The sequence below is a fragment of the Limulus polyphemus genome, unplaced genomic scaffold (assembly GCF_000517525.1).
Source record: "Limulus polyphemus unplaced genomic scaffold, Limulus_polyphemus-2.1.2 Scaffold3524, whole genome shotgun sequence".
Classification (NCBI taxonomy): Eukaryota; Metazoa; Arthropoda; class Merostomata; order Xiphosura; family Limulidae; genus Limulus; species Limulus polyphemus.
In genome coordinates, this window is record NW_013669134.1 from 68,506 (window position 1) to 81,809 (window position 13,304).

General features: G+C 29.7%; 1 protein-coding gene across 5 annotated transcripts in view; it reads right to left on the reverse strand.

The window, feature by feature from the left end:
* Positions 1–268: 268 nt before the first annotated feature.
* LOC106469520 (ectonucleoside triphosphate diphosphohydrolase 6-like) overlaps positions 269–13,304 on the reverse strand; it is a 43,413-nt gene continuing 30,377 nt past the window's right edge. Inside the window, exons 1-11 of one of the 5 annotated variants that reach the window (XM_022398056.1) lie at positions 12,549–12,681; positions 10,981–11,072; positions 6,945–7,244; positions 6,542–6,621; positions 5,145–5,288; positions 4,362–4,437; positions 4,043–4,078; positions 3,391–3,556; positions 2,573–2,637; positions 771–867; positions 269–458 (exon numbers count right to left, since the gene is read on the reverse strand). In XM_022398056.1, coding sequence (XP_022253764.1) covers positions 293–458; positions 771–867; positions 2,573–2,637; positions 3,391–3,556; positions 4,043–4,078; positions 4,362–4,437; positions 5,145–5,288; positions 6,542–6,621; positions 6,945–7,152 — 1,038 coding nt within the window. In that variant the 5' untranslated portion in view covers positions 7,153–7,244; positions 10,981–11,072; positions 12,549–12,681 and the 3' untranslated portion in view covers positions 269–292. Of the gene's footprint in view, positions 459–770; positions 868–2,572; positions 2,638–3,390; positions 3,557–4,042; positions 4,079–4,361; positions 4,438–5,144; positions 5,289–6,541; positions 6,622–6,944; positions 7,245–8,336; positions 8,356–10,980; positions 11,073–12,156; positions 12,318–12,548; positions 12,682–13,304 lie in introns of those variants that run through there. The other 4 variants (XM_022398054.1, XM_022398058.1, XM_022398059.1 and 1 more) reach the window with 4 other exon arrangements.

A 13,304-nucleotide genomic window follows, 5' to 3' on the forward strand; every position in this document is an offset into this window, starting at 1 on the left:
ATGGGGAATTGCTGACACAGTTACTGTTAAAAGTTTAGAGAATAATAATGTTGTTGCTACTAGCAGTCCCAAATTTGTTGTTTTCTTCAAAGTTACGGTCATGGGCTGAATATCTATATCTATCAAACATACACCCAAAATAACTTAAAGCAAACTTTTCTCAAATATAAAATGCTTGTTTCTAGATATTTCCAAATATGTTAATTTAAGTATCTTAAAACACACTGTGCAGTGTACTTAACTGTTTTAAAACTGAAAGAATTAAGGTAACAAAGTACATTAATACGACAAACTAAACCTTACCTATCAGCCCCGAGTCGACAGCTCTATCATAATAGTAGGACATAGCATATAACTGCCGTTTACTTGCTTCTTTCACACCATATATTTTATTTCCAATAAACTTTTTAGCTCTGTCATAACAAGCATCAAAACTGTACTTTCCAGACCGAAGTCCCCTAGTTAGGAAATTACAACATTATAAGAATAGAATACTACTCCTAATATATTTAAAAATAATAAGGAAAATTACCATTGAAGCCTTGTCAATAAGTTTGTTTTCCTCTAGTCATTTAGGTGACTAAGTTCACAATGTAAACTAATAATGATGTTTAATTTGTTACGTAAGTTACATACAAGTATAAAACATTTGAATTTATACCTCCTATAGAAGTACTACAAACTTATTCATTTACTTCATTATGTAACCTTTATATTGTAATGAAAAAGAAAGTACGCGCAACACAAGAATTAGAGAGAAATGTACTTACATTACCAAATACTCTATTCCACCATGCTGCCATGATTTTTGGATCAGTGGATGGATACAGGGACTGTGTAGAATTTCTGTTTTCTCATCAGAAGATTCTATAAAATTCAAATAATCATTAACAAAGGAATAGATAAGATAAACTACAAAGTTTAAAGTTATCTTTTAGGCATTCTGAAGAAAAATTCACATTTCAGTGTTAATTCTATTATTAATTCTCCCAAAATCATTATTAATTTTGAAACCATACACATGCTGCTATTTAAGCAAAGTGTACAAAACAGCTTTGACTTTTTCACCTTAGGTTTTTAAAACACTTTATGCATTTGAAGCATATAAAATACTTTCAAAGCATATTAACCTTTTAAAATTGGGGGTAGAGTATGTGTGCATCACAACCTCTTACAGAGTTACATTCAAAACTTGAACAACTTTTTATCAATGTATGTCAATAATCTTGGCATCATTCAAATTAATATTATACAAATTTTAATTTCTTAATTTCAAAAGAAATATTTATACAAGTTCTCAATCTTCACTTCTCTGTATCATGACACTTTTTTGCTCAAAATTGCAAATTCTAGATTTTCTTTATACCTCTATATGCTCTTCACACACATAAAATAATTCCCCAAGCTAAAATATAAATTTACAGCCTCTAAGTTTCTTGCTTTATTAATATACATGTAACAAAGTGAAACACACATGCTATGCCCATCCTAGCTGTCAGAATTATTTAACCCATTTATAGTTTAGTAAGAACAGCAGTTAAATTATAAGACATTCATTTTCTATGCACGGGTATATTTTGTATTCTGATTTGCATATTTGAATTTAAAAAAAATAATTTGTGAAATGCAAGTCCTTAAAAAAAAAAGGTCAGTGTTCTTCAGTTGAATCAGTTTTAGGACTATGAGTAAAAAAAACTTGAAAGACAAAATTCCAGATGGAATTGCTAAATTGCTTATGCATAATTTTCATTTATTGTTATAAAAGTTAACTTAAATGTAAAAATTGGAAACTTATTAGGTTGGATAATTTTAAATGAAAGTAAATAAACAAATTACTGTAATATCATGAACAAAGCTGCCCATGCAATACACTGAGAGGGTCTACGTGCAACTGTAAAAATAAAACTAAATGAAAAATCAATTAGCTTTGAAAGCAAAAATAAATATTGTGTAACTGTCTGTTACAATGTATAGTCACTCTAGAAAGAAATAGGTGACTTAGATTTATCTTATATTTTTGGTTACATGTTGGTTTCAAGACTGGTCAAATGGACCAAAACATTATATCATTAGGGTAGAGAAAATAACAGACAAAATATAAAGTTTTACCAAGAAAAAAAATTGACATTCATTTACGATGTTCTAAAAGGTTATGAAATATGAAAACTAAGTTGAAAAAATTAATTTTTTTAAACATGGAAATCGCCTTGCACTCAGACTTACTCAGTAGCCTTTGTAAATTCAGGAGACAAATCAGTAAAAATAAATCATTAAAAAACTAATTTTGTGTGTACAATGGACTTTTAATGTTTACTAAAAGCATGCCACATTTCGTGAAGATACACTTACTAAAATCAGAGTTATAGTATCTATAGTTTCATGGCTACAAGGTTAATCAAAATGATTGAGCCCATATACAGTGTTAAACAATTTAAAATAACTTTTACATCAGTTGACTAAATTTTATGTTTTACCTACAAATTTATACTGCCAGTATTATTTTGGAGCTGTTTATAATGACCCAATTGAAACCTCACCAAAATGTAGTCAACCTATAAAACCGATCACTTACTTTCACCAGAACTTGATGACTGGAGTATAGAGAGACGAGCAGACATCAATCCATTTCCCAGATAACTACAGTTAAGAATAGAAAATATAACATTTAAAAATTTTGATCTCTGTATCAATAATGTTTATGAAATATATACACCTTCAAATTGGATTTTGTTTTTAATAAGAATTAGTTTTTCAGTGTATTATCCTATTTTTGTGCTTTAAGCTAAGAAAACAATGCTTAGAATTATTGGTTGACCACACAAGAATTGATTTGAAATGTTGCAGTTTAATATTCTTAAATTGGTGAAAATTATGAATATACAAAGTTATAAAAATTTGTGAACATAAATGTGATAAAACATCACACTTCTCTGAAAAAGTTTTTTTGTCCTTTCTGCTAATTGATTCATGATGAGTTTTAAAAAAACAGTATGTGAAAACATTTCATTTCAGATTTTTTCTGACAGAAGTTACTTCCCTTATGCTTTACAATCATCTGCAGAACTGATCAACAAAGCTAGCTGACCTAGCAACAGCTTACAGTTCTATACTGTACCAAACTTAGTGTGAAAAACCCTAATGTGGAGATAAACAGAAGTCTTTGGGACATTGTAAATGTGATAAAGCATCATAGATGTTACATGTGACACTTCAAAATATTCATTACGATTTGAAATGCTTTCTTGTTTCTTATGTATTTCACACCTTACCAAAGAGAGTTTATAAACAGTCCATTACGTATACTATTCTCAGATGTACATCTTTACATAAACTATACTAACACTGTTCTTTCGGCTTCCTAGCTTGGACATAAAAACTAATTTTTCTCACCTATGAGAATAAAGGTAACCTGGATTTTCTTGAATTTTTAGTTTCACCAAGTCTTCCTTAGGAATAGACACCAGCGTTTCTAAAGACACTGGCTGAAATGTGATTTGAGTAGAGCCACCTCCAAGATCTAAGGTGACAACAGAGTGCGAAGCATTGTTTAAGTGTCCTGCAAAAAACAAAGTTAGAAGTTTCTTAAACATTAAAAAGTTTATATTAGCTAATTAATATAATTTGAATACATTATATTAGATATATATCTTTGAATGAATACTTTCTGAGCTAGACTATGTATTTTTCCTTCATTTTTATTGTATATATAAAAAAAAGGTTACATAAAGATGACACACTGGCCACTCTCAGTAAATTGTTCAGAATTTAGGGCTTTTCAACTCTTTGAATTAAATAAATAATATTGACAGTTCCATCTTTCACAAAAAAAGGTAAAGATAAAACTAATGAAACAAGCTTTATTACAGATTACAGTTTTTGAACAATGTGTACCAAGCAAAATGTAGATTATGAAAGTTATGGAAACATCAAACACTGCTACAAAAGAATATGCTTGCACTTGTGTTTTATTATTATTTTTAGATGCATTAATTTCTTATTGTCTCCTATAGGAAGAAGGAAAAATCAATGTTCCAACACTTACCTAAAAGGAAGTTAACTGTGTACCATGCAAATAGTCCTATAAAAAAAAAATAAGTGACCATGTACATAAAATAAATATATACAACATCTATTTTAACTAAAGTTGAAGATGTAACCACAGTGCTAGAAAACTAAACAATAACTACCTTTACTGTTTTTTTTTAAAAAAAAAGGCTATTCATTTTTGAAAAATTAAAGACAGCTACAAATTGAGTAAATCAATGACAAAACTTCTGTCTCCAACCTACAATGTATTTCTGATATCTTTCTAAGTATACACAGCTGATTACATGCTGAGATGCAAGTAGTTTAATCCTTACCTTCATCCTCTCCATTCATGATTGAAACTGAATCATTCATAAGGTGAAATGGATAGTACTTAATTTTTTTGTTGACCTGGAAAAAAAGTTCAGTCTTTTTAATACTTTTTATCCCTTGATCTCATCTGTAAGACTTTAAAATATCTAAGGGCTATTTTGACTCATGTTGAACGTCTATTTTTTTTAATCAATGTTTGAAAAATGTGTAAAGACGGGTTTGCTCACATCCTTTTATCTTCTACCTTACTTCCTAAAAAGTAAAAATGTAGCAACCTTAAGTTTTACATGATGATAAACCTTAATCATCTGTATGCAAAATACAAACATAATCTAAAGTTTATAACTACAAAATGCAATAAACTAAATAGCAATGGGCAAATAAAACCATTTTATTATTTAATAAAAATAAAATTGACTTGCTTTTACTCTTAGTATATCACCATATAACATTCAATATTAAAAATTCCATGTTAATATTCATTGGATTAACTACTCTATACATCAAGAAACTGGAGAAGTTTTAACCATGCTTATAAAATTTCCTAAATAATATTTTTCCCACCATTAACTAACAGTTATTGAGAAAAAAACATTTTTCCACATTATTTTCCCTTCACGAACATGGAATCCCATCTAAAGCTGTATTAATTCATTAATTACACTGGTTTTCACCTCATCACTAGCATCAACATTGATCCACTCTAGAATGATGTCAACTGACTGTATTAATGAAGAAATTGTATTTGTACACAAAATCAACTGTTCAATAAACACAACACCAACCTCATCAAGAATGGCATCAGCCGAATGAGCTGGTAAAAGTCTAAGTCCTGCCGTGGCTTTCAAGGTCAAGGGAGTAGTACTCCATCTCTCTGCTGGAATCACAGTCTTAGCCTTTTCTAACAATGGTACAATACTGCTGGCAGCCTAAGAAAAATGATTTAACATTATTTCTAGCCAATTTTAGTAAAAATATTTCATTGTAAACACTAGTAAATCTTTGTCTCATTTTTGAATAATCTAATATATATTAAACAACTCATACAAACTGCCCCAACTCATAATAGAAGTTTACAAGTAATGAGACAACATTGGGTGTACAAGTAGCACTTTGGTTTGGATAGGCAGAGACCAAAAATTTAAATATACAGGTTCTACAGCTATACATCATACGGTTGAAAGTTACAGGATGGAAGGATAAAAAAATATTCATCACAAGATCTACAACATTATCAAATGAAGTTCCGTTTTTCACTTTGTGTGTGTGCCTAGTCTACTACTATGTAAAAAACAAAGCATTATAATAATTCAAATAAGCCTAACTACTTATTTTGCAACATTCAAATGCTTTAAACAATTTTAATGCATACATGATTCAAAATACATTAATGATACACTACTATTTAAAACACAATTATTAATAATGAACTACAGTGTTCCACACAAGCTAAATGACAAGTACATCTGCAACAATTTAATGGAAAAAATCTAAAGCCAAAAAATTAAAATCATGAAATGTTGTACCCAAGTTTTATTAATCTTGAAAATATTTATCCAACTTATTAGCAAGAAAAATGTTTTTGATTACCATTTTCTATTATAATAATTTCATAAACAGAAAAATTAGAGAATGAAAATTGTATACATACTTAACTCTACAATTGTGCTCAGGAATAACAACAGGACAATCATATTTTGTAAAGTCTCATTAAAACTTCAATTACTAAATTCAGGGTGTGGCTCATAAAATGAAATTTAACTACCACATAAGGTCCACATTTCAAGCGAGTTCAACTAGATTTATCAATTGTCAGTTTTATCAAGTCATAAACTAAAATCTTTAACAGATATGTAACAGACCACATGCAGTCAAAGCAGTAAAATTAGCTGTGAGCATTTTATTAGTTTCTTTTGCTACTTAGAACACACATTGAAATTAAATATAATTACAATTTAAAATAAAACAAGTATTTTCACAAGTGGTTCTGATGTCTTTAGGAAATATTGATTCTCTAACAAATAAAATATAAAAAAAAAAACTGTAGAACTTTTGGTTATTGAGTTTATGAATCTTCAAAAATCCCACAAAAAATGTCAAAGTTTATAACAAAATAAAACTTAGTTCTGGGATGTTAATGATATTTAACGTGTTCTATGAAGTGAGATATCACATAACTAACCTTTGATGGAGATTCAGCATAGCTTGACAGTCCAGGTTTAACCTCTTGAAAGTATTCATCAAGAAGGGTCATGCCCGTCTCTATGAATAAATCATTGAATTCAAGTCATTCAACTATTATCACTTATTGCAACCTCTTGTTGTTTCCAAATACCAAAAATATTTAAAGGTGTTACATATTAGAGAATACTGAGTGGCAAAATAGTTTCATAAACAAAAAAATCTGTTTTTAGAATAACTTTTTATCATTATCACAAACCTGAGCATCTATTTGAACAACATATAGCACTGAATATTTTACAATTACCAAAAGGCAATTTGAAAACCTAAGTTCATCTATTCAAATTCTTACAACTTATAAAACTTTCACAGTTTGATTTACTATACAAGAAACATTTCTTTACCTGTGCTGTTCAAGAAAGTAAATACATGGATTCGTGTACCAGTACTGCCTCCATCAAAAACTATAGCATAAGATCTTCGTACAACTTCATCCCCATCTTGTAATTCTACCTCCTTCTTCATTGCAGAAAATGGGCCAATTTGAGTCACTGTACATGCTAGCAACAGCAGGCCACCCAATACAGGTGTTGATAGGATTGTAAACTGCATTTTCAAACACTGATTTTATTAAACGACTTTCAAATTACCTAATGAGTAAATGTTTTTTGATGGCCTTGGAAGTTTCCAACAGGGTTTTGTACCTGAAAAACACAAAAGTGTTTAAACATAAATAATAGCTGTTTACTTGTAGTAATAATATTCAAACTCAAGTGCTGGTAAACACATTGTACTGAAAAACCAAAGTGTTCGTAAAAACAAAAATCATAATTTGTACAATATCAAGAAGCTCGGTATGTTTGTATTTCATTGTTTGCTGTCTTGAATCAAACCTCTTCCTTACATTGGGGAATTGAATTCTCTTTACATTAATTTTGTTCACTAAAGTATATTTAACTTGTATCTTTTTGTGAAAGAGTACCCGTTTAAATGTACCACAAAATATCAGTTTTTTTAAAGGATTATAAGTAAAGGTATAACAGCTTCTCAATATCACTGAAATGCATCCAAAACATTCCATGTTTACTGATTAAATTTCAATAAGAGGTTTTAATTTTGCTGACCTAATAACTGATAAAGTTGCCAATATAGTGTACTCCATAAACTATATTTAAGCAACGTATAGAAAACTCAGTGGTCATACTAATTAAATGCAAAATAGTAAAAGTGGAACTTAGGTAACTACATAGCAAATAACCCTTGACAGGTGTGGGGATTTTGAGGTTTTGAATATAATTTAAACATCACTGAAGTTACTGTTTGGGAAGAAGCTGTAAAGGAGTAAAATAGATTAGTCAAAACTGAACTTGTAAAATAATAGGATAAAAAATAATGATCCAAAACACATTCCAGATCTTGCAGAAATTAAGACTTGTATAACAATGTCAAATATAGTGCTCTTAAAACTGTGATCCTGTGAATACTTTAACTATGACTGGCTAGTACATGAAACTGTGAAATAGACAAACGAATTTTAGATTCAGTAGTCTGCTTGAATTTTCCTTGATGAAAACAACAGAGTAAAAAAACATAATAAAAAGTGATATGTTAAGTTTTTATTACTGGCAAGTGTAAATTACATAAAATTTGAAAACAGATGCTTAACATAAAAAACAACTTCAATTTGATCTTTAATTTTTATTTCATTACTTCAAACAAATATCTCAACATCTCACATTAACTTTTGTTTTTGCCCATTCCTATATATATATATTTATATATTAAACTTAACATACCTGACTTGGAACTAAAACTACTTGGAGGATGGTGTACAGCAGGATAATACAGATGTTATACTTTGAAAGACATTCTTCACTTGTACAGATTCTTCTAGTACAATTACATTTATACTCTCTAATGTAGAACACAATCTGATTATTATACTTCTGTGAGGCCAGTGATTATCATGAACAAATAGTGTTCAAGCATTTGATATTCTTGGCCAAAAGTCACTTTGCTCACAGGGGGCTTGGCACCACCTGCATGGAGTGTACTGACTATGATTGGATGGACAAAATCCACCACCTGATTCATACCCTCCAGGCAACCAATCATGTCTTGTTTCACATGACAGTCATGAATGCAGCACATGGGTGTTAGCTGACAAATTTCTCTGTACTGTTAATGTTGTGGATCAAAGTTCACAGTTTAATATTTATTCACTATTCTGATCTCTTAGTAAGCCTTATATTTTTGTAAATAGGAACTCACTCAAACCAGATAGAACCAGAATAACCTATAGTGAAAAGCATGTGTGATTTATAGTGCGATTTTAGTTTGTCCAGCATACTGGACAACAATAATAAGTTTGAATACACATAGTTCAGTGAAATTTAATATGAACACCTGTCATTAACTTTCAAACTCAATTGACATTAATTCCCCTCACATGTGAAATTATATGTATAAACTCAACCTTAGTTTTTTTAAATTTTATGGAAACTTATACTACCTGTAAGGATTAATAATAATATTACAGTTTGCAATGCTGTTCCCACACAAACTGTGTAAATAAATGTTACCCAGTTCATTTACATCATTTGAAAATGAAAATTTATTGTTGTGAAAATTAAGTTTTAAACAAAATGTGTATGTCATTAGTTATTAGCAAGTTGCGTAACCAAGTTATTTTAACATTCACATGGTAAGGAAAAGATAATACATGCAAGTTGGAGAAAGAAAATCAAACACTTAGAAAAATATGTATAACTGAAAGTTACTGAAACCCCCTATCAAATTCCTAATACATTTCAATTATCACAATTTGTATGATACTTTCAATATAGCTAGAAATCACTCAAAACTGTTCTATTGTAAGTAGTAACATTAACAAAATTTTAGAACTGAATAAATAGATTAGTTTAAACATTGGAGGGGTGTGTCTGTGAGCCTAATGAAAGAATAGACCATTCCAAGCTTTTACTTGTTGTTAAACAAATGTTTAAACAACTATTTATTCAATTATGTACAAGCTGTCCAGTGTCAGCTAACAATACAAAGAATTAAATTGTAGTGAAATGCTACAAGTTCTTCAAATACCTATAGAATGATAGGTTTCTTTTTTGTATGTGTAAAACACTTAAATACACTAGTTCGAAAATTTTAGAATGTTTTCAAAGATATACCGATTAATAGTCAAAAAGAGGTAATAAACTCTGTATGCTAATCACTAGATATGTCTCACTTGAAATACTATGTAGAGTTTTGGTCTCTTTATGAAAGATGCTGATTTATAGGAGAGGGTTCAAAGTAGAGCTACTACAATGGTAATTCTGGAGAAAGAAGGGTTGACTTATAAGGACAGTTCAAGATATTTTCTTTCAGCAAAGATGGGTAAGAAGTTGTCTTAACTTTACAGTATTAAGGGTCAATGAGATAGAGGTCTCTGATTTTATTATACTATATCCTGAAAAAGAGGATGAACAAACACAAGTGTAAGACTTGGGAATGACAGACAAGGCTCCTGTTAACAGTTTTATTTTTCTAACAGTGAGTGGCTTATGGAATGAGTTACCATTAAAAATAATAAAGAGACCAGCATTTTACACAAGCTTCAGAAGAGAATCAATGATTTCCAGCAAAACAAATAATTGATAAAATAGTTTTTCTTTTCCCAAGGGTGGGAGTACAAATACAGCCTTGTAAAACCAATAAACCCTTGTTGTTTGTACATTATTTTAAATTCAAACATAGCTGGGAACAGAACTAAGAACTGTTTGCTCTTTTAAGCTTTATCAGAAATCACATCTAAATCCATCCCCTTTTTTGCCCCATAACATCAATGCTTCATTTGTACTTTCCAAATTTCCATACCCCATTCATAAAACTGTGAAGTTCATTTTCATTGAGAAAAGTATTCTTACCAGCACTTTGCTCAGCTTGTAGTACTGCATGAATTCTCTAATTCTCTGCAATTTTAATCAAATAGCATACTAAATTGAAACTTCTACAGATACCAGTTTAGGCATTTTACACCACTGCCTTAAGTTACACAATATATTACATCAACATGCAACTCTCACAGAATAGAAATTAGAAAAATCACAAGAAACTGGTGAGTAAATGACTCATTAAAAATATGTTAATAACACACCTTAGAATAAATTGTAATTATTATGGATAACTTAAATCAAGCACAAGATATTATTCTACCCCCTTGCATGAATTCTTTTGCCATGATTGGCCAAGGGCACATCATGCGATATGAAACATTTGAACTGTAGCCTCGAAAAGCCAGTCAAGTCTCATCAGTGTCTGGTTATTAAGGCTATTGGTATACACGTGTGACATTTCAGAAAAACTTTAGAGATGACACTATATTGAGGAAAAGTGGAAACATATTGATTCATTTATGCCTAATTACAAACAATTTGTTTATACCTGTACAATGAATGTGGGCATACTGTTCAAGATTTCAGTTACTTCAGATAAAAAGCTGCAGAGTCTCAGTGCAGAAAAGGACAGCAATAGTACTAAAAAATGACGAAAGGAGCTGTAAGATTTTTATTCAAGGAATACTTTACTGCATGAAAGGTGATTGTACATGACAACATATGAAATATCACCAGCATCAGAGGAAATTTTTATGCTGAAGTTAGACGGGTAGATACTTTATGTTTATTGTAACTTGCAATGATGTGAAGATACAACCTTTTCTGTGATATTCAGTGATAAATCTATTGGATTAGTACGGCTCAGTCCTCAGTTAACTTAATTATTTCTCATATACATTTTAAAAACATCTAAAAAATGGGTTATACTCTTCATAGCTATGTTACCAGTAGTGACATGTATAGACAAATAGTCCTATGAATTGAAATTCCATATATTGAAACATTGTTTAATTACAATAATAAATAATACAATTAAATCTTATTGTTTTATTACTGGTTTTTGATCACAATGAAAACTGAAATGTTAAACTATGATTTATGTGAAAGACAAATATTTAGTCTACACATACTATGTGACTCCACTAATCAGGTTTCAATAAAACTGAAAACAGAAAGGGAGGTTAGAATAAAACAATTATCAAGTGGTTATTTCATTTTCAGGTAACAGATGATTTGTTGCCCCCCATAACCAGACACTATTTTTTAAGTTAAACAGCTCAGAAGCTAAAACTGACAACTGATAATTTACTAGGGTAAGAGTAACCTTCATAAATTCACATAAACATACAGAAAAAAAATCTTAATATACATTTGTGTATGACAAGTAACATATAACTTATATGATTATTACACTTTTTTTTGTGTAACGAATTTTTCCTTGGTTAATTTAATAATTAAACTACATATTAAATTTCAAAACTTCCTTTAGACTAATTAAAATTAACTGCTGTAATTAAGCTACTACTATTATTAGCCTAATAATTAACTTAATAATTAAGCTTTCATGATATTGATACCATTTATTATATATATATATAAAATGGGGCATTTTTTACCTTACAATTTACATATATCTAGTTACGCTTCCCCATTCTACACGACGTTTTCTTAAACTTTAAAGTGAAAAATAATTTGGAACAGTGAAAAAATACATTAGTCCTACCTATTTTTAGAATACTTTTAATTTAATTTGTGTTAGCCTCAATCATGAGTCAATCAATAACACTCATTAACAACAACAGTAACTGAGTAAGACTAAAGAGTAGCTACTAAACTTGTAAGCACACGTACACAATGATAACTGTTACAAATTAAAAATAAAATTATAAGTATCAGTAAGATTAAGAGATAGCAACTTGTTCAACTTAGTCTCGAGGCTTAGCTCCACTTAGTACTACTACTACTCAGTATCTGTACCTTTGTATGAAAATGTGCAATTATTTGTAAGAGTTCGGACAAAACGCTAAAGCGTAACGTTAATCAAATACGCCTAATATTTGTAAAAGTAACTAAAAAGAACTTTTAGAAATAATTTTATAATATTGCAACACTTACTTTTTGTCAAGAATTCATCTTTTGCTTTTTTTAAGATCTAATTTTAGCTAAAAGCCAAATTAGTTCACAATTTTCGAAAGTCTAGGCTTAATTCGCAGGACATATAAAAACTAACCTACTGGAACTACGTTAGCCAATCAGAATTTGCCATGTTGCCAACAGGGAACGTATTCGATTATTTCACATTCTCAATTTAAAATATATTGCAGTGGTATAACGAAAAACTGCTATCCAGCTCAATTTTTGTCACTTAGAATTTTATATATAAAAAATTAAATTTCAATATTTATACTCTAAAATTTCAGTTCATATTCTCAGCCTTTTTTTAATGACAAGAACATCGATCAGTATTATTCATTTTGTAGTACACTATCCAATATAATTGTTGTTTTCTTAGTCCAAAATTACAATACGCTATTTTCACTCTGTCCATCGCGGGGATTTGAACCCCCCTTTTGCGTTGTAAGTCATTAAAGTTACCGCTGACCCATTGGGAGATATAATACTAAAATAGTCTTTAAAATATAAAGCAATTTAATTAATACTGATGATAAGGTTAAACACAACAACAACAACTTAATATTTAATTTTGAAAGAATAAACAAATGGCTATAGGTTCACTTAAACACTTGGAATTTTCTGTTCCTTAGATATTTTTTTTCGCATATTGTATGTGAATTTTCTTCTATTTACACAATATTGTTGCGTCATCGAGATCACGTGCCTATTCTCACGCCCTCTAGTTTCTAGAACTAT